Genomic DNA, 19,744 nt, shown 5'->3' with positions numbered 1-19,744 from the left:
TCATGATTCAATTTACTGGAAAATCACAATTTAAATATTCAATAAAAATAAGTTATCGTTACAATAATCAACAAATACAATACAATTGAGTCGTAGATTATATTACTTATCAATTCCAAGTAATTGATTTTATTCGCTAGGTGTAACTTTTAACGTTTCAGTTATTAAATAGCAGATTATCCTCAACTGGCGGAAAACCAGTCTTTGGGTAATGTTTGAGAGGTGAGCACTATCACCAAAGTGAAGTAAAAAAAAAAGTCGCACTCACTACAGTCGGAAATAAATTAATGTCATATTTCTTTTGTATGATAAAATTTTTGATTAGAAATTGAAAATACACTTTAATTTATTTAAAAATACAGTAGTAAAATTGGTTTTTTTATTTTTATTTTTGTTATTATTTATTATTTATTGATAGATAAATATTATAAATTTTTTACTGCAGACATGTATTGTAAAGCTTTTCCTGGTGATGATAAGATAATAGCAGAACGGCTATTTTTACAGAAAACAACATTTAAAGATAAATTTGAAGTGGCATGGAAGTTTTCAGCTTCATATATTGACGAAAGTCGTGATAAATTTTACAAAACAGTTGGTCGCTCGATACTCTGGCGAAAAACTGGAGACAAAATATATTATGCTGCAAAAGATAAAGATTATTTATACAAATCAATTGAAGCATACACCAAAAGTATTGCACATGCACCAGTTGGATCCAGTGAATTATCATTGGCATATGCAGATCGTTCAGCTGTATTATTCAAAGCAAGACTTTATGATGACTGTCTTCTTGACATTGAACGTGCATTAAAAGCAGACTATCCAGATGATTTAAAAGTAAAACTATTATTTCGTCGATCACTGTGTTTCAAGGCCTCCAAACCAAACTCAGAACTTGAACAAAGTACTTCAATGGCAAGTGCAATGCAGTGGCTTCCTGATTTAAAAAAAATTGAACCAAATTATGACATGATTAAGACATATTCGGAGATGATGAATGAACTTGAAAAACCACGTGATATTAATAAATTTTCACCAGAAATAAAAAATAATTTTAGTAAACACATCACTGGTGCTTCGAATGCAATTGATTTAAAAAAAAAAAATAATAGTGATCAACATATTATTGCTAAAAAAATGATTAAATCTGGTGAATTTATTTACATTTCTGAGCCATTTGGATCAACTGTTAGTTATAAAATACGTTTTACTAATTGTTGGCATTGTTGTCGTCAAACTTTGGCTGGTGTACCATGTGACGGTTGTCCAGCTATCATATATTGCTCTGATATATGTAAAAAAAAAGCATGGGATAGTTATCATAATATTGAATGTTTAGTATTAGGACAACTCTTAAAATCTGATGAAATAAATACACAAAAACTATTAACAGTAAAAATTTTTTTAAAGGCACTAAACTCAGTTGGTCGTTTAGTAGAAATAAAAAAAAAAATTGACGATATTGACTCGATGAAAAATGACGAAATGATATTTACAAATGATACTCTTGATGTTAATACTATTGATAATTTTCATCGTCTTAATTATATTAAACCAACATCAACTGAATGTAAATTTAAATCAGCATTACTTGCCGTATGGATCGTTACAATTTTCAGTCAAAACACAAATATATTAGGTAAAAAAATGACACTACAAGATACGATTAAAAATAAAAATAAAAAAATAATAATTATGGGAGAATTAATATTGCGATACATGATGATTGTTCAACTTAATACTGGATTTGTATGAATTTATTCAATTGATTATTTATAATTATAATTATTTCTGTATTTTTAATTATTAATACATTTTCTTTTGTAATTTACCAGTTTACAGAAACAGATCTTAGTGGTTCTGTTGGGCAAACAAGTGTCATAATACCATTTTGTAAATTAATAAAAAAAAGCTGTGATCCTAATGTTTATTGGAATCATTTTGGTTCAAAAGTTGGATTTTATGCAAGCAAACCAATCAAGCAGGGAAAACCAGTACTTATTAAAGTCTTAAAATAAATATCCTTATATTTTTTTTATATTTTGCTAATTGTAAATTAATTTCAGGTATTTTTGAGTACTGCTGGTTCATATCATATGACTCCAAGAATCGATCGGTATATACGATTAGGACCCACCACTGATGATCATGTACCATGTAGATGTACAGCATGTGTTGAAAATTGGCCAACTATACAATCTATCAAATCTTACCGGGTATTTATTTTATTAATTGTTAAAAATTTTAAATTCTTGAAGCTAGTAATATTGAAAAAATTATGTAATTATTTGTTGATTTTTTTTTCGTTCTTGTTTTTAATTATGTATTTTTATAAAAAGTATTCAATGGAGTTGCCGACAACGATGAAAACAGAATTTGATGGTATGATGTCGGATCTAAATGAGTGGCAAAAACCCATTGAAGAGGAAGATGATGAAAAATTAATAAAAATGAAAGATAAATTAATTAGAATGAATGATGAATTTCATCAATACATTACTGTTCCTTGCAAAGAAATGTCTTTTTTTTATTTATCACTCAAAAAGCTGTATGGACGACTATACAGCGTTAATAAGACTCTCGACTAAATAATTAATATTCAACAGAAAAAAAAACACGATAGAGCTTTATATATTTTTTACAATACTGTTTATTTTTAATATTATTAGCAAGAAAAACAATTGAAATTATCATTGTTTATATTTTTTTTTGAGTAAAAAAAAAGATATTCTTTTTAATTTAATTTGTAATAATTTAAATGAATAAAAAAAAAGTTTTACGATTTAAAAATGTTTTATTAGTTGATGGGATTTTTGTAAATTTCTATAATTCATTATTTAAATAATTTTAACAATTTATTTTGAATTAATTGATTTTTAATACCAGTAATTTATAAATTTTTTATTTGGTTTTGGATTATTCTTTTAATTTTCTTATTTTTCAGCAAAGGTTTTAGTAATTAATAATTATTTTGCTTTATTGTTTGAAATTATAATAACAATTCAAGTTCAAGCGAAACATGAAGAAATTGACAATATCGATTCAATGAAAGATAAATAGTTAATATTTACCAATGGTAAATACCGCATTGATAATAATTTTCATCGTCTTGATTTTTTTAACCAGTATCATGTGAGTGCAGTATATTCGAATGTGCTTCAATTGCAGTCTGGATTGTTGCAATTTTTTGTCAGAAACGGTGTTTACTGCAGTCTCAAAATAGTTGTACTTATCAACAACTTGAATTATCATGTTTTCATAAAATAAAAAAAAAAATATTATATATATTGTTTTTTTTTACTTTTTCAATAATATTAATAAGTTTTTATACAATATTTATATAGAAACAGAGTTATCAAAAGTGACCAACAAGTTGTAGTTGTATTTAAAATAAAAAACATTCTTTTAAATTCCATTTATACGTAAAGTTATTGTTCAAACACATTGACTATTTCTATTTCTCAAGGAAGTTATCAATTTAATCTTATCGTGTTTACATTGTCAGTATTTTTGTGATTTGTACGGCTATTGTTCTTTTGAAAAATAAATAACAACAATTAAATTATACAAAATACATATTTACATAATAAATTCAGGCTCGAAAAAAAAAAAAAAACAATTAAAACTTTTTAAAAATTAAATAATATATAATGATGTATACATATAAAAGAAATAAATTTCTGAATTTTTAATTAAAGAAATGGATGATCATTGTCGAAACAATATATCTCATTTAGACAAAGATACACTTTGAACAAAAGAAAATTATAGAAAAGATAAAACTTTGAAAGATAATTTTATAGTTGCATGATTCGTCATACTCGTGGTGGGATATGATTTAATTCATAAAAAAGCTCGTGATTCAATTCACTGGAGGAATTAGGAAGATTAGAATTTAAATATTCAATAAAAATAATTTATAGTTACAATAATCAACAAATACAATACAATTGAGTACCAGATAATATTACTTATCAATTCCAAGTAAGTGATTTTATTCGCTCGGTGTGACTTTCAACGTATCAGTTATTCAAGAGCAGATTATACTCAACTGGCGGAAAACCAGTCTTTGTGTAATGTTTGAGAGGTGAGCACTATCACCAGAGTGAAGTAAAAAAAACAGTCGCACTCACTACAGTCGGAAATAAATTAATGTCATATTTCTTTTGTATGATAAAATTTTTGATTAGAAATTGAAAATACATTTTAATTTATTTAAAAATACAGTAATGAAATTGGTTTTTTTTTTTTTTTATTTTTATAATTATTTATTATATATTTATATTTTATAGATAAATATTATAAATTTTTTATTGCAGTCATGTATTGTAAAGTTTTTCCTGATGATGATAAGATAATCGCAAAACGACTATTTTCACAGCAAACAACATTTAAAGATAAATTTGAAGTAGCATGGAAGTTTTCAGCTTCATATATTAATAAAAGTCGAAATAATCAAGGAAGCAAGTCAGTTGTTGATTCAATACGTTGGCGTACAACAGGTAACACTGAATACACAGCTACTTCGAAAAATGAAGATTATATAAGCAAATCAATTGAAGCATACACCAAGAGTATTGTTTTTGCACCAGTTGGATCCGAAGAATTGTCATTAGCTTATGCAAATCGTTCAGCTGTATTATTCAGGGCAAGACTCTACGAAGATTGTCTTCTTGACATTGAACGTGCATTAAAATCAGGCTATCCAGATGAATTAAAAACAAAATTATTTTTACGTCAATCATTGTGCTTCAAGGCCTTGAAAAAAAGCTCAGATATTGAGTCAAGTGCATTGGCCAGTGCAACAAAGTGGCTTCCTAATTTAAAAAAAAATATATCAAATCACGAAATGTTCGAGAAATATACAAAGATGATGAATGAACTTGGGAAACCACGTAATATTACTACGTTTTCACCAGAAATAAAAAATAATTTTAGTAAAGATATCACTGGTGCTTCAGATGCAATTGATTTAAAAAAAACAAGTAATAATGGTCAACATATTGTTGCGAAAAGAATGATTAAATCTGGTGAATTTATTTACATTTCTGAGCCATTTGCAGCAACCGTTATTAATGAATTACATTTTACAAATTGTTGGCATTGTAGTCGTCAAACTTGGGCTGGTATACCATGTGACAATTGTCTCTCTATCATATACTGCTCTGATATTTGTCAACAAAAAGCATGGGATAGTTATCATAATCTTGAATGTTTAGTATTAGGACAACTTTTGAAATCTGATGAAATGAATACACAAACGCTATTAGCAGTAAAAATTTTGTTAAAAGCACTCAACTCAGTGGGTGGTTTAATTGAATTGAAAAAAAAAATTGACAATATTGACTCTATGATAAATGACGGAATGATATTTACTACTGATACTCTTGATGTTAATACTATTGATAATTTTCATCGTCTTGATTATATTAAACCAACATCAACTGAGTGTAAATTCGAATCAGCATTACTTGCCGTATGGATTGTTACAATTTTTGGTCAAAAAACAAATGTAATAGGCTCTAAAATGGCAGTGGCAGAATTGATCGATTATAAAAGTAAAAGAAAATTCATTTTGGGAGAATTAATATTGCGATATATGATGATTGTTCAACTCAACACTGGATTTGTATATGAATTTATTCAATTAATTATTTATATCTATAATTAACTTACTATTTTCAATCATTGATATATATTTTTTTTAATTTACCAGTTTACAGAAATAGATTTTGGTGGTTCTGTTGGGCAGTCAAGTGTCCTAATACCATTTTGTAAATTAATAAAAAAAAGCTGTGATCCTAATGTATATTGGAATCATTTTGGTTCAAATGTTGGATTTTATGCAAGCAAACCAATCAAGCAGGGAAAACCAGTACATATATTAACGTCTTGAAATATTTTTTATTAATTAATATTTTATTTTAATAATTGATTTCAGATACTTTTGAGTACTGCTGGTTCATATCATATGATTCCTAAAATCAACCGATGGATACAATTAGAACCCACTACTAATGATCATGTACCATGTAGATGTACAGCATGTTTTGAAAGTTGGCCAACAATACAATCTCTCAAATCTTACCACGTAAGTATCTTTGAAGCTCGTAATATTAAAAAAAATTGTGTATTTATTTGTTTATTTTTTTTTTTTTTTCTTGTTTTTAATTATATATTTTTATAAAAGGATTCCACGGAGTTGCCGACAACGATGAAAACAGAATTTGATGATATGATGTCGGATCTAAATGAGTGGCAAAAACTCATTGAAGAGGGAGATGATGACAAATTATTAGAAATCAAGGATGAATTGATTAGTATGAATGATGAATTTTATCGGTACATCACTGTTCCTTGCAAAGAAATATCGTTACTTTATTTATCACTCAACAAGTTGTATGGGCGACTATGTAGCGTTAATAAGGCTCTCGAGTAAATAATTAGATTTCAACAGAAAAAAAAAAACACGATAGAGCTTCATATATTTTTTACAATAGTTTATTTTTAATATAATCAACAAGAAAAACAATTGAAATTATCATTGTTTATATTTTTTTTGGGTAAAAAAAAGATATTCTTTTTAATTTCATTTGTAATTATTTAAATGAATAAAAAAAAAGTTTTACGATTTGAAATTTTTTAATTAGTTTATGGGGTTTTTAAAAATTTCTATAATTTAATTTAATTTTTAACACAAATAATTAATAAATTTTGCATTTGGTATTGGATTATTTATTTGTAATGTTTTTTTAATTTAGTATTTAATATTTAGGTTAATATTAATGTTTAGTTTAGTCTAAATTTTCTTTAACAGTAATAAAATATAATAATTATCGATATGTATTTATGAAAAATAAAAATGACTTGAATAAATAATTAAAAATTATCAATAAAATTAGATCAGATATATTTTTTGTAATTAATTAATAATTATTATATTCTACTAAAAGTCATATGAAAATAAGAAAGGCATTCAATCAACATGTCACTGTGCATAGAAATGAAGCATTCATTGTGTTTCAAGGCCTTAAAACCAAACTCAGAACATGAACAAAAGATTTCAATGTCTAATGCAAAGAAGTGGCTTCCTGATATTAAAAAAGTTGTAAGTTATAGTTTATAACTTAACACCAAGGCCAGAAAGTTTGTTCGGTTAGAATGTAGAGATGAGAGAGCCGAAGAGAGAGAAAACTAGAAAATTAAGCAAAGGTAAATAAAATTTTGTGAGAAGAGAAATCGTCAGTCTGATCGTTGTGCCGAGTGGTAATTGATACGCACCGTATCGGCGCGCCACTCAGGTTGACCGGTTTATGCTTGAGTTTCCCTGCCGTGTGTTGGTCCAACAGCCAGCACATTGGAAAAGCTCAAGGTAAAAAAAATTAAAAATTTCCAAGAACTACAACGAGCCTGAAAAACCTCTCAAGGGTCGTTGTGGGTCGTTGTAGATTTTTCTGGATATTGCATTTTTTTTGCATGTAGACGCCAAAAGTACCAAGGGATGTGCCTTATAGCCTTTAGTCAAAGTTAGTTGCGTTGGCATCCTGACACGATACACATCTCTCTTATTTAACAATTTCATTTAATTAATTATTGAATAAATTAAATACATTTATTTTAATTTGTGAATAAATAAAACGATCAATTATACAGTCAAGATTAAAAACTATAAATTGTGTTATTTTTTTGCTTTCAAAAAACTAAAAATATTACCCACCAACTGCTATAGAAAACAAGTAATTTTATTTCGAAAAACAAAAAGCAAAATTGACAAGAGGTCAAGAGTTAGCTTGAACAAAGTGAAAGTATAAACATAAATTAAAAATTTCTGAGTTCCGTGAAGTGTCCTGGTTAAAGTTAAAGTGTACTGGATAAAGTGTTTAATTGAATTTTTTTTTTTTTTTTTTTTTTTTTGTACTTTGTGGTAAATATTTTAATTGTTTTTAATTAATAAAATTAATACAGAAAGAATTAAAAAAAAGATAAATTTAATATATCATTAAAATAAAAAGTTTTCACAGTTCACAATATACTGAAAATAAATGAATTAAATATAAAGCGTTTGAGCATAATTAGTTAGGAAGGGGAGCTCAAACGCTCAAAGAAGGGGTAAAAAAAATCTAGTGGAGGTGGAAATCGGCCAGAAAATCCGCCATGAAAGAATACACCTAATATAGACTCCAAGCTGACTGCCAAACTCCCCGTCTGGACACTCAATTATTTTCGCGCCGCTCTGTCATCCCCATACCGCTCAGCCCCCGCATATAATTGCTCTATAATTCAAATTTTATAATTTAATTTTTAATAATTTTTTTAACCCTTTTAGCTAGTTTTTTTTTGCTTGAGATTTTTTTTTTTATATTTAAAATATGTACATTAAAAAAAAAATACCCTAGCTCGCCAATCATGCAGTTTTAACGTCTCTTATATTTTCGTTTTTTTCAATTTTCAAAAATTAATATCTCGGCGGAGCTACAATTAATTTGCTTGAGAGTTTAAAATTAAGTTAATATAATAAAATTATGTAATTATGAGGAGTCTGAATAATCGATTTTTTACCTGGCTTACCTGTGGACGGGCGACCAAAAAACTGCTTGAGGGTATGTGGAACGTGTTCTAGGACGACCATTTGACAAGTTCTTTTCGTATACGGTTGAGTCTAGTTTTTTTGCCATCAGCTTACGGACTATTATGAAGATTGTTTTGTTGAAATTATAGGGCGAAACCGAGACCGTCTTTATTCGATACAACGATACCGATACCGAGAGTATCGACTGAAAGTCTCGCTGGTATCACGAGACTTTGAAAATTTTAGATCGAGTTTTTTTTTTTTTTCTTGTAGCAAATCGTATAAAAAAAAAGAGCTGTTATGCAGTAAAATACTGCACAATAAGACACTGCACAGTAAGACACTGATGCTACATTCACATAACGAGATATCGCCGCAAGCCTTATGTACCTATGAAAATTTATGGATTAAACGAACTTACCTGTAAGTGAAGTTCTATCCTAATTGTATGTAGCGCCTCTTCCGAAAAGATAATATATATGTAGTACCGGCGATTGTACGCCGAGGGCATCACAAATTCAAAGCAACCAAAAATTTCCTCTGACCCCTCAGGGCCCTCTACCATACTCGAGGCCTCTGCTAACTCATTTCTTTAAAGTCCAGTCGTTGCCTGTAAAAAACTTCTTGCGGGGTCTGGTGTGAGCCAGACATGGGATCTGGGAGGGACTTATCTTTTCGGAAGAGGCGCTACATACAATTAGGATAGAACTTCACTTACAGGTAAGTTCGTTTAATCCATAAATTGTATTATGCGCCTCTTCCTCAAGATAATATATATGTAGATGTTTAAAGTAGGTAACGACTGAAGTTATAATTATTATTATTATTGTAATACTGCAATAAAAAATTTTTTTTTTTTTTTTTTATTGATTACTTAATTACTTAATTTTCTCAAGGTTTTTTTTTTTTTTTTTTTTACACTCAAGTCTTAATTTTAATTTAACAAAACTTATGTCTTTTTATTCATCTCTAAGATTGAATTACCAAAAATCTTTGGATCAAGTATTAAGGGTCTATCATAAAACCTTGCAAATGTTGCTGACTTTTCAGTCCAACCAGCTGATTTTCTAATAGCATCAATATTAACCCCTTTTCTTTTGGCTGCTGACGTGACAGCATGTCTCGTGCTATGAGCTGAGAATACCTCTATATCAATGCCACTATCCTTCAAAACACTCTTTTTCCAACGACTTAAGGTCTGTGTTGAGACTTCTTTATATGGTCTTTTAAAAGATATAAAAAGAGAAGTGATATCTTTTCTTAGAGTTTCAGTTTCTTTCTTGTATTTAAGTAATAATCTTGCAGGACAAATATTTTTATTTTCATTATAAAAAGGTAAAGTTAATATTGGCTGATTTCTACCATGTTTAGATGTTTTAACTCTATCTGCAATCTTAATTTCTATTTTTTCCTTATTAACTATTATATTCCTAATATCTATAAGGGACAAAGTTTGTATTCTCTGTCCTGTAACTAAAGATAATAAAGTAACGAGTTTTTTCGTTAATTTTTCTAATGAAATATCTTCATTTTTCCATTCATCTAAAAAATTTAAAACTAATTGAGGATCCCATGTTGAGTCATATTTTGGTTTTGACGGTCGTAATTTAGATAAACCCATGAAAAACCTCTTTATATTATAATCTTGGCCAACTTCCGGACCAACTAATAAGGACACTGCCGAACGCATCGAGTTAAGTGAACCGTAAGAAGCCCCACTATTGTAATGCAATGTCAAAAATGTCATGACATTTTTCATGTTGGCATCAAAAATAGAATAATTATTGTCTTTACAAAATTGCCACCACTTCTTTATTGAGCAATCATATTGTTTCAGTGATGATTCACTTAAAGAAGATATATTTATATTAATTGCTTCATCAGGTACACCTCTTTTTAAAAAGGCTTCCCTGATAATTTTCCTACCACCAGGGTAAGTGTTTTCCATAGTGGGTGTGGTTTCCTGTCAGAATAAAACAACATGTCTTGATTAGGTTTAAAAAATAGTGGCTCTGCCTCTAACATTGAGCGGAATAAAGGGAACCATGGTTGAGTGGGCCAATGTGGAACTACCAATATACCACTTGCCTTATCCGCTTTAATTTTTTGTAATACTCGAGTTATAACTACAAATGGTGGAAAAGCGTAGAAAAACAAAGGCCCCCAATTAACGGTGAAGGCGTCTACTGGGGAATCTGGATCTCTTAACCAAGAAAAATATTTATCACATTTTTTATTTATTCTCGAAGCAAATAGATCTACTTCCGGTGTCCCAAAGTTATTTAAAATTTCCAGATAATATTTATTAGATAATTCAAATTCAGTTTCTTTTTCTAATTTTCTTGATTCCGAATCGGCTTCCTTATTGTCGCTTGACGTAATATAGGATGCAAAAATAATTAGCTCGCGCTCCTCGCACCAGAGCCAAATTTTTCTTGTTAAACTATTCAAATCTCTAAATTTAATTCCACCCATTCTATTGATATACGAGATGGCCGTCGTGTTGTCTATCCTCAATAAAATATTACAATTTTTTAAATTCTTTGCAAAACATTTTAGTCCAAAAAAAGCTGCCATAAGCTCTAAATAATTAATATGGAATTTTTTATCTTCTAGACTCCAATGACCATGAGATCTTTTCCCTTCACACGATATACCCCACCCGGTACGTGAAGCATCCGAAAAGATGGTCAAAACAAACTTACGATCAGCAATACTACACATTCTACATAAAATATTTCTTTCCCACCACAGAAGATCATCTAATATTAATTTCATATTAAGGGTAGTTATTTCTTCATAATCACCTTGTGTATTAAGAAGAGCTAGATATTTTTCTCTTTCTAGAGTCTTTAAGTGAGACCAGCCGTATTGAATGGCTGGACAACAAGAAACTAGCACACCTATAAGTTGTGCTAGGTCTTTAACTTTGCATTTACGAATTTTTTTGAATGTCTTAATATAATTTTCTATTTTAAGTCTTTTATCAGAAGGTAATTCTAGGGTCATACGATCAGAGTTAAGGTTGAAACCCAAAAATTTACAAAGACGAGACGGAGTCTTCTGGCTTTTTTCTTGATTTATGATAAAACCTAAGTCTTCTAATAATAAAACTGTTGCTCGAATATTTAACACACATTCTTCATACGAGCTTCCAATAAGTAAAATATCATCTAAATATATAACTGATAAATATCCTAATCGTCTTAAATAACTAACCACTGGTTTGAGTATTTTAGTAAAAACATATGGTGCTATATTGAGACCAAAAGGCAAGACACAAAATTCATATAATTTTCCTTCAAATTTAAATCTAAGATATTTTCTAAATTTATGATGAATTGGAATTAGGTAATACGCGTCTTTTAAATCTAATTTTCCCATAAAACAATTTTTACTGACCAATTTACAGGCTATCTTAAAGTCCTCTAATTTAAAATGATTGGACTCAATAAATTTATTTAATTTTTTTAAATTAAGAATGAGTCTACTAGAACCATCTGGTTTTGGTACTAAAAAAATACCAGATAAAAATTGACCTTCAACTTTTGAGCATTCTTTTATTGCCTTTTTTTGTATTAAATTATTTATATGTTCTTTGATTAACAATTTATCATCTGTTGACCAAGATGGTTCAACAGGAACAGACTCTTGAAAGACTTTGTTAATGAAGGGAATTTTATAGCCCTTCAACCAGCTCAATATTCGAGGATCAGACGTTATTTCTTTCCATTTTTCAATATAAAATTTTAATCTACCCCCTGGTTTACTTACATTTAAATTAACTATTTCTTGTTCTGTTGATTCTTGGACTGGTTGTTGGTCGATTGGTTCCAGGAATTTTTCTTGGAGAAAAAGTTCTTGTCTCGGTCGTTGGGGCGACTGTATTTCGAGAACCGATTTTTGTTGTTGTTGTTGTAACCTTGGTTGTTGTTGTAACCTTGGTTGCTGTTGTAACCTTGGTTGTTGTTGTACCCACCTGTTGACCTGGCTCTGAAAGGACGACGAGGTGGGTTCTTCACGTTTTTTGATTTTACATTATCTTTGTCTTTTGATGATAATTCCCGACTAGCTTTTTCAATAGACTTGGCCACTTTTAACTTCTCGCTTAAGTCTTCACCAAATAAATATTCATCAATTGATGAATTTTCAAATACTGATTTATCCGTAATTTTTATATTAGCTAAAATCAAGCCTCTACGTGTAAGAGCTTCATCTCGTTGTACGTCCATAAGCATTCTCATAGATGTACTTATTTTTTCAAGTTGCTCTTCTTCATGAGGAGTTATATCTTTTTCTTTATTTGTTGATTTATCAAAGATAATGTCTGATACTACACTACCCAAAATTGAGAGGATTGATGAAATCTTAGTTTGTTTTTCAACCAACCGAGAATCTCGCTTTAAGGCAGCTTCATGTTCTTTTAATTTTAATTTTACGTTTATTTCATCATTGACCTTTGGTGGGTCAAAAAATATACAATTTTTAGGAGGAGGATATTTCTCTAAAATTTCCTCTCTTTCCTTCTTGGGTAAACCAACAGACAAAATTTGCTTATAACGTAATGCCAAGCTCTGTAAAAAGGGGAAAAAAATATTTTTTACCTTACTCTTTTTTTTTTTTTTTTTGTAATTTTTACTGAAAAAACTTACGTCTGGAATATTTGGTGCCAAATTTCTTTCTTTTACCACGTGTACACCAATGGCTTTTAAGACTTTTTCGTTTTTTAAATCCTCTGTTAGTGTCGAAGCACCACCAGCTGATTTATCTGTAGAAGTCGTTTCTGGTTGTGAAGTGATAACCTTGACTTCTGGTTCTAAGCTCTGTGGTTTTTCAATCACTTTACTAGCCTCCAAGAAAGGAGAAGGTACACGCTCTAATTCTCTTATCTTACGGGGTGAAGCAGGAGGAGTAAACGATTCTCCCTGTACCTCACGATTTTTTAAAGATTCCTTTCTCTTTTTTTTTGTCGACTCTGTCAAAAAACATAAGAGATTAACACCACTAATAAAAAACATTCGTATATGAAAAATATAGACCAACAATTGTACATATTTTTTCTTCTCTCTTTTTTTTTTTTTTTTTTGTAAGTTTTAATTTTTTTTATTTATATATATAAATATAAGTGTATGTATATATATAATTGAAATGAAGTATAGGTATATATATTAACATAATCTCATATGTTTATATTTTTATCTTGATAACCAGAACGAATGTTAAGTCTCATTTTTCAATTCAACTTTTTTATTTCAACAACAAATACGAGTCAAGGCTCGTCCAAAAATCAATGTTAAAAACATAGCGTTGGAGCACCATGTGAGTCAGTTATCAGTATTGTAAATAATTTCTCTCATCACAGCCGTTAGAGCGAGTGTGATGGAGTGTATTTTTTCTGTAACCAGAGATGGTCCAGTAATTAAACGCGCTATATGCGTACCCTCACACTCGTTAGAGCGAGCGTGGGGAATAAACGTCTTTTTTCTTATCTATACCGAGAAGAATAAGAATAACATATATTTATATATATGTTTATACCCAACGTTGGAGCGTTGTGGTATATAAAAATTGCGCGTGAACCGTACGCGCTGTCTTTATTTAATACGTATACTATTTCATATTCTCTTATACCCGCTTATAATTATAATTATGAAATAATTAATCAACTCTTTTCTTTTATTATTAATATTATTTTTGACTCACCTTGCCATTTATCCAATTTTTTCTCTGTTTTTCGTAACTTTTTCTTTAACTTTTTCATCTTTCTTGATAACTTTTCACTTTCATTCTCTCGATTCGAATCATAATCAGGATTATGATCATACTCAGGATATTGATCATGATCAGAATATTGATCATGATCAGAATATTGATCACAATCAGGATCTCGATCACCACCAGGATTTGATTCGTGATCACGATTCACATCATTAGCACCTTCTGAATAATATTCACTGTCCTCACTTCTTGTACGCGATCTCTTTCTTTTGTTCTCCATGTTAACACTTAATCTTTTTTACGATGTGACGCCCACGGCACAAAATCTTAGAATGAGTTAGCAGAGGCCTCGAGTATGGTAGAGGGCCCTGAGGGGTCAGAGGAAATTTTTGGTTGCTTTGAATTTGTGATGCCCTCGGCGTACAATCGCCGGTACTACATATATATTATCTTGAGGAAGAGGCGCATAATACAATTGTAAAGTTACACCAATTGAGGGTCTACATGCAATAACCCGCTACGCTCTCGAAAAACTGTAAAAGTATTGTCCAACAGCAGAGGGGTCATATGAATTTTTAAATTTGTTAAATAAATAAAAAAAAAATATACACATCTTAACAATGAAAAATGAAAATTATCTTTCATTAGACTTTTTTTTTTAAAATCACTATTATTGTTTAAAAAAAAATAATAAACAAATGTTTTTTTTATCAAAATTTTGCATTATTATAAACATATATTGCAATAACTTTTTTATTTATTGAAGAAATCCTTTGAAAATTTTAGTAAATATCAATTATGATGTGGGGAACCCTGTGGAACAATTATAATTTATAAATTTTTATATTGTTTATTAATTATTATTTTTTAATGGTAGATTTTGTTTATTAAATTTTTTTAACTTCATCATTAAAAAGAGTCGTATATATGTTTGATCAGTGATCACTGATCAATCAGTGTGAACAAGCTCAGACATTGGGTCAAGTATTTCACTGGACTCAATGACGACACACGATCACAAATTATAAACTCCTTATGAACTAAAAATAAGAAATAATTAATTCAAAAAAGTTAATAAATATATAAAATAGTAAACTTTTGAATTTATATAATTACAGAAATGGATGGACGTGATTGTGTGCATGATGGCCTTTGTAAAGACATCAAGTCACCTTCATATGAAGATAACTGTTTGGTAGCAAAAGATTTTGCAAAAAAAACAACTCTAAAAGATCGATTTGAAGTTTTATGGAATTTTAAAATTCGTTATGTGCATATGGATATTAAATCTATTCGAAAAAATGAAGATGAGGCACTTAGTTGGAGTATAATTGGTAAACAATTTGCGGAAAAAAATGATTTGATGAAATCAATTGAAGCATACACCAAGAGTATTGCTTTTGCACCAGTTGGATCCAGTGAATTGTCATTGGCTTATGCAAATCGTTCAGCAGTATTATTCAAAGCAGGATTTTATAATGACTGTCTGCTTGACATTGAACGTTCATTGAAAATAGGCTATCCAGATAATTTAAAAACAAAATTACATATTCGTCAATCATTGTGTTTCAAAGCATTGAAACCAAGCTCACATATTGAGACAGGTATTTCAATGGCCAATGCAATGCAGTGGCTACCTAATTTAAAAAAAGTTGACCCTAATTATGACATCGACAAGGAATATCGAAAGATGATAAATCAATTTGGAAAACCACGTGACAAAAATGTTGTCTTGAACTTACCTGAAATAGAAAATAAAAATCCACAAATAATTGGTGCTGCTGATTCAATTGAATTGAAAACTTTTAATGACAATAAACAGTATCTGGTTGCAACAAGAGACATCGAAGTTGGTGAATGTGTTTATGTAAATAAACCATTGGAAATGATTGTTTCTATTAAAAATCGTTATTTCTATTGTTGGCATTGTTGTCTTGAAACATTGGCTGGCATACCGTGTGATGAATGTCCAAATGTTATTTATTGTTCAACTGAATGTAAAGATGCAGCATGGGATAGTTATCATGATATCGAATGCCTATATTTACAAATGATTCACGAATCAATATTCGAAAATGTAGCTGATTTGATATGTCCTTTAATGAGAACATTAATAAAATCACTCAAGTTTGCTGGTGGTGTTGTTGAGTTAAAAAAAAAAATTGACGAAATTGACTCGATGAAAGACAAAACAATGAGACCAACAAATAGTAAACTTGATTTTGATGCTATTGATAATTTTCTTACAAATGATTATTACAAATCACCATTTAAACCCTTTTTATACAAAATGGGAGTATTGGCTGTAAGAACTGTTCTCATACTTGGCCTTAAGACAAATGTACTTGGTAAAAATAAAACAGTTAAAGAACTTTATGCAAATGAAAAATCAATTATTTTGGGAGAAATTATAATGAGATATTTGATGAATCTGACGAAATATCTGAAGATCACTGTAAGTATTATTGTTTAGCTATATTTTAAATTTACACCAAGTAATTATAACTTTTTGATTTATCAGCGTGTCGAAACAGATTCAATGTACCCTGATGGTCCAACTTCTTTTGGAGTTATTCAACCAATTAGAAAATTTTTAAAATACAGCTTTGATTACAATGTGATAATCAATGCTGCAGCTCCAACAATAAATGGATTATTAACAGTAAAACCAATCAAAAAAGGAGATATGGTGAGTCAAGTAATTCTATTTTACAAAATACTCAATTAATATTTTTTGTTTCACAAAAAACAAACAAAAATGTTGAACAAAGTACAATTAAATTTATCAAATATCTGTTGTATAAGACACAATTAATGATTCTATCCACCTAGAGATGATGATGATGATGATGATGAGCTTACTTTGTCTGTCAATATGACAATATATTAAAGTGTTATGTATGACGAGTTGCTTTACTAATTGTATTTTTCATCAAACTATTATTGCTGATTGTCTCAATAGAATACATATTTAGAAACACGTCTCTATTTACTACTACGCCAGATTTCGTCATAAGCTGTGTCAAAGCATCGAAGAATATATTTTGAACTATTCATTTAGAATTCATTTGCTACTCAACTAATCATTTGTTACTCAACAAATTTTCTTGAGTAAGAGCATGCTTGCGTTTTTAAGGGCTTTTAGTCGTATGCTCGAGTATAAATAAATACGACTTTTGAATGCGTCGCTTTTGATTTTTGCACTTGACAGGTCATATTTTCAGGATGGTTGATCAGAAGAATCTAGAATTTAACTTGTGTGGCAACTTCATGTGGGATCACCAGCCTCATGCACTTGATAAACTTATCATATATTCTACAATATACATATATCCGGTATATTTTTATTTATTCGTCTGTAAATTCACTAATTTTCGATTTATTTCTGCATTGTTAATACAGTTGCAACTTGACCATGATATGAAAATAGAAGAAAGTGACGACAAAACAGCTTTCGACGGAAACATCAAGATGAATAAAGATAATTCAAAACAGGTATTTTTATGTTTCATATAATCATATATGCTTTATTGTATTTAACGTCACATATAAAAAAATGTAAAAAAATATACTTTATCATGAAGTCTATATCTAGAACCTTTATTTTTACAATGCTAAGCTTAACTTACATTTTTCTGTGTAGCTACCATCCAACAATATCGAGGTAATTAAAGAACCTCAAACATCTTCCAGAGGGATTCAAAAGTTTGACGAAAAATCTCCAGAAGATGACATTGCTAAAAAAAATTCAGAATCTGGTGATAATGATGGGCAATTGGAGCATTTGCCAACAATGTCGAAGGTTTCACGAGAAGCAGCGGATGAATCATTGGATATACCCATGGTAGAAATACTACAGGTATGGCAGTGCGCAGCCTGGTTTGGCCGCTGTGAATCGACCAATCAAAAGGTCGCCTTCTCGCCACAAAAATGGAAGACTTTATGCGCGCGCGATACAAATTTCAAGAAAAATTTTCAAGTTCTTTTTAAATTTTTCAAAAGTTGTCATATTTATTCAACTAGATTTGGTATATTTTATAATGATTCACATACATCAATAATAAAAATTAATTATTTATATTAAATAAATGAATCCAAGTATAATAAATACAACACAACCTCTATTGTTTGTGGCATCAAAAAAAACAACAACAATGAAAATATTATAATTTATTTGTTAAACTGTCTTGGTTTTTTTATTTTTTTGATTTTTTATAAACATGCTCCACATATATTTATTAGTATTTACAACAATATAAAAAATAGTTGTCAACACAGTATGTTAGAGAGAGAGGATCTTATAATAGAGATTGCGTGTTAGAAAGAAAAGCAAAACAGCTCGATGGCGCGTTCTTGATTGGTTGAAAAAATAAGGCTGCGCAGAACGCGACGAAAAAAGCATGGACTACTGCCATACCTGTAGTACTTCTACCATGGATATACCAACAAAAGATGACACTATATGTAAGTAAAATTATATTGTAAATTCATGTCCATAAGATTCAACAAAATGAGGAAAGAAAATTATTTTATAAGTCAATGTTAAATGAAGAATTGAATTGAAAGTTGGAGTAAATTTTTGGTTGAAGAAAGGTTGGAAAAAAGTTGGAAAAATTTTTCTACCAGGGAACTTATAAGTCTATTTTTTGTTTCAGCTGAAGAGAATAAAAATCAGGCTTTACTTGATGTTTCTGGAAATCTTAGTGTTGGTGTTATAAGAATGAACGAGAAAACTGGTGTCAAGGAGGTAACATATATCCACATTGTTTATAATATTTTCAGGTGAAGAATCTTACATTCAAGTATGATTTTATATTCTTTTGATTTTTATTCGTCTTTAGGTTCATATCGGACAGGATTTATGGCTTGAACAAGCCAAATGGTGTCAGATTTTATTTCAAGGAAAACTATCCAAATCAACATTTACAAAACAACTAGCAAATATCCTTTTTACACCAGAAGATCTTAAAGCAAGTAGTTCTTTTGGACGATTTTCAAATAACTATGAAGTTGACGGAGCAAGATCTGCATTGGATCCTATAAAGATCATGGCAATTCAAGGTAAAACTCCATTGAATTGTAAATTTGTAAATATTAGTATTATTAGATAGCCTTCTCCTTACTTTTCTTCAATGAATTTATTATTTTAATAATATTGCAGACTCATTGACTTGGTTTCTATACACACGTCAAATCTGTGATAATCCAAAAGAAGCCCGAAAAAAAGCTACAAAAACCTATCCATATCATATCAACAGCAAAACTTCAAACATTCAGAAATCAACAAGTAAAAGAGTAAGTTATATTTCTTCTATAAAATTAAAGTTAATAAATTCAAGGAAAATTCTATTGTTGTACAACGAGAAATATAAAGTTAGATTCAATTTATAAACATAAAAACAGACCGTTATAAATAACAAACTATATACCTATATATTTTCGAGTTTTGGGTGC

General features: G+C 29.4%; 1 protein-coding gene across 3 annotated transcripts; it reads left to right on the top strand.

The window, feature by feature from the left end:
• Positions 1-159: 159 nt before the first annotated feature.
• On the top strand, positions 160-6,909 carry LOC122849564 (SET and MYND domain-containing protein 4-like). Of its 3 annotated transcripts, none has more exons than XM_044148318.1 (5): positions 3,711-4,229; positions 4,323-5,632; positions 5,720-5,878; positions 5,945-6,094; positions 6,194-6,909. In XM_044148318.1, exons 2-5 carry the CDS (start codon positions 4,325-4,327, stop codon positions 6,440-6,442), a joined length of 1,866 nt encoding a protein of 621 aa, XP_044004253.1. In that variant the 5' UTR covers positions 3,711-4,229; positions 4,323-4,324; the 3' UTR covers positions 6,443-6,909. The 3 variants fall into 3 exon arrangements, with proteins under 3 accessions (XP_044004255.1, XP_044004253.1, XP_044004254.1); XM_044148319.1 differs by having other exon boundaries at positions 3,711-4,090; positions 6,194-6,901; XM_044148320.1 differs by lacking the exons at positions 3,711-4,229; positions 4,323-5,632; positions 5,720-5,878 and adding exons at positions 160-1,752; positions 1,839-1,997 and having other exon boundaries at positions 6,194-6,483.
• The last annotated feature ends 12,835 nt before the right edge of the window (positions 6,910-19,744 follow it).

Source organism: Aphidius gifuensis, linkage group LG2 (genome assembly GCF_014905175.1).
Source record: "Aphidius gifuensis isolate YNYX2018 linkage group LG2, ASM1490517v1, whole genome shotgun sequence".
Taxonomy (NCBI): domain Eukaryota; kingdom Metazoa; phylum Arthropoda; class Insecta; order Hymenoptera; family Braconidae; genus Aphidius; species Aphidius gifuensis.
This window is presented reverse-complemented; position numbering and strand designations above follow the sequence as displayed.

Excerpts from the sequence above, each read along its gene's own strand:
- LOC122849564 (XM_044148318.1), top strand. The coding sequence starts at position 4,325 with ATGTATTGTAAAGTTTTTCCTGATGATGATAAGATAATCGCAAAACGA. Across the intron at positions 5,633-5,719 it reads TTCAACTCAACACTGGATTT|TTTACAGAAATAGATTTTGG; the intron begins GTATATGAATTT and ends TTAATTTACCAG. Across the intron at positions 5,879-5,944 it reads CAATCAAGCAGGGAAAACCA|ATACTTTTGAGTACTGCTGG; the intron begins GTACATATATTA and ends AATTGATTTCAG.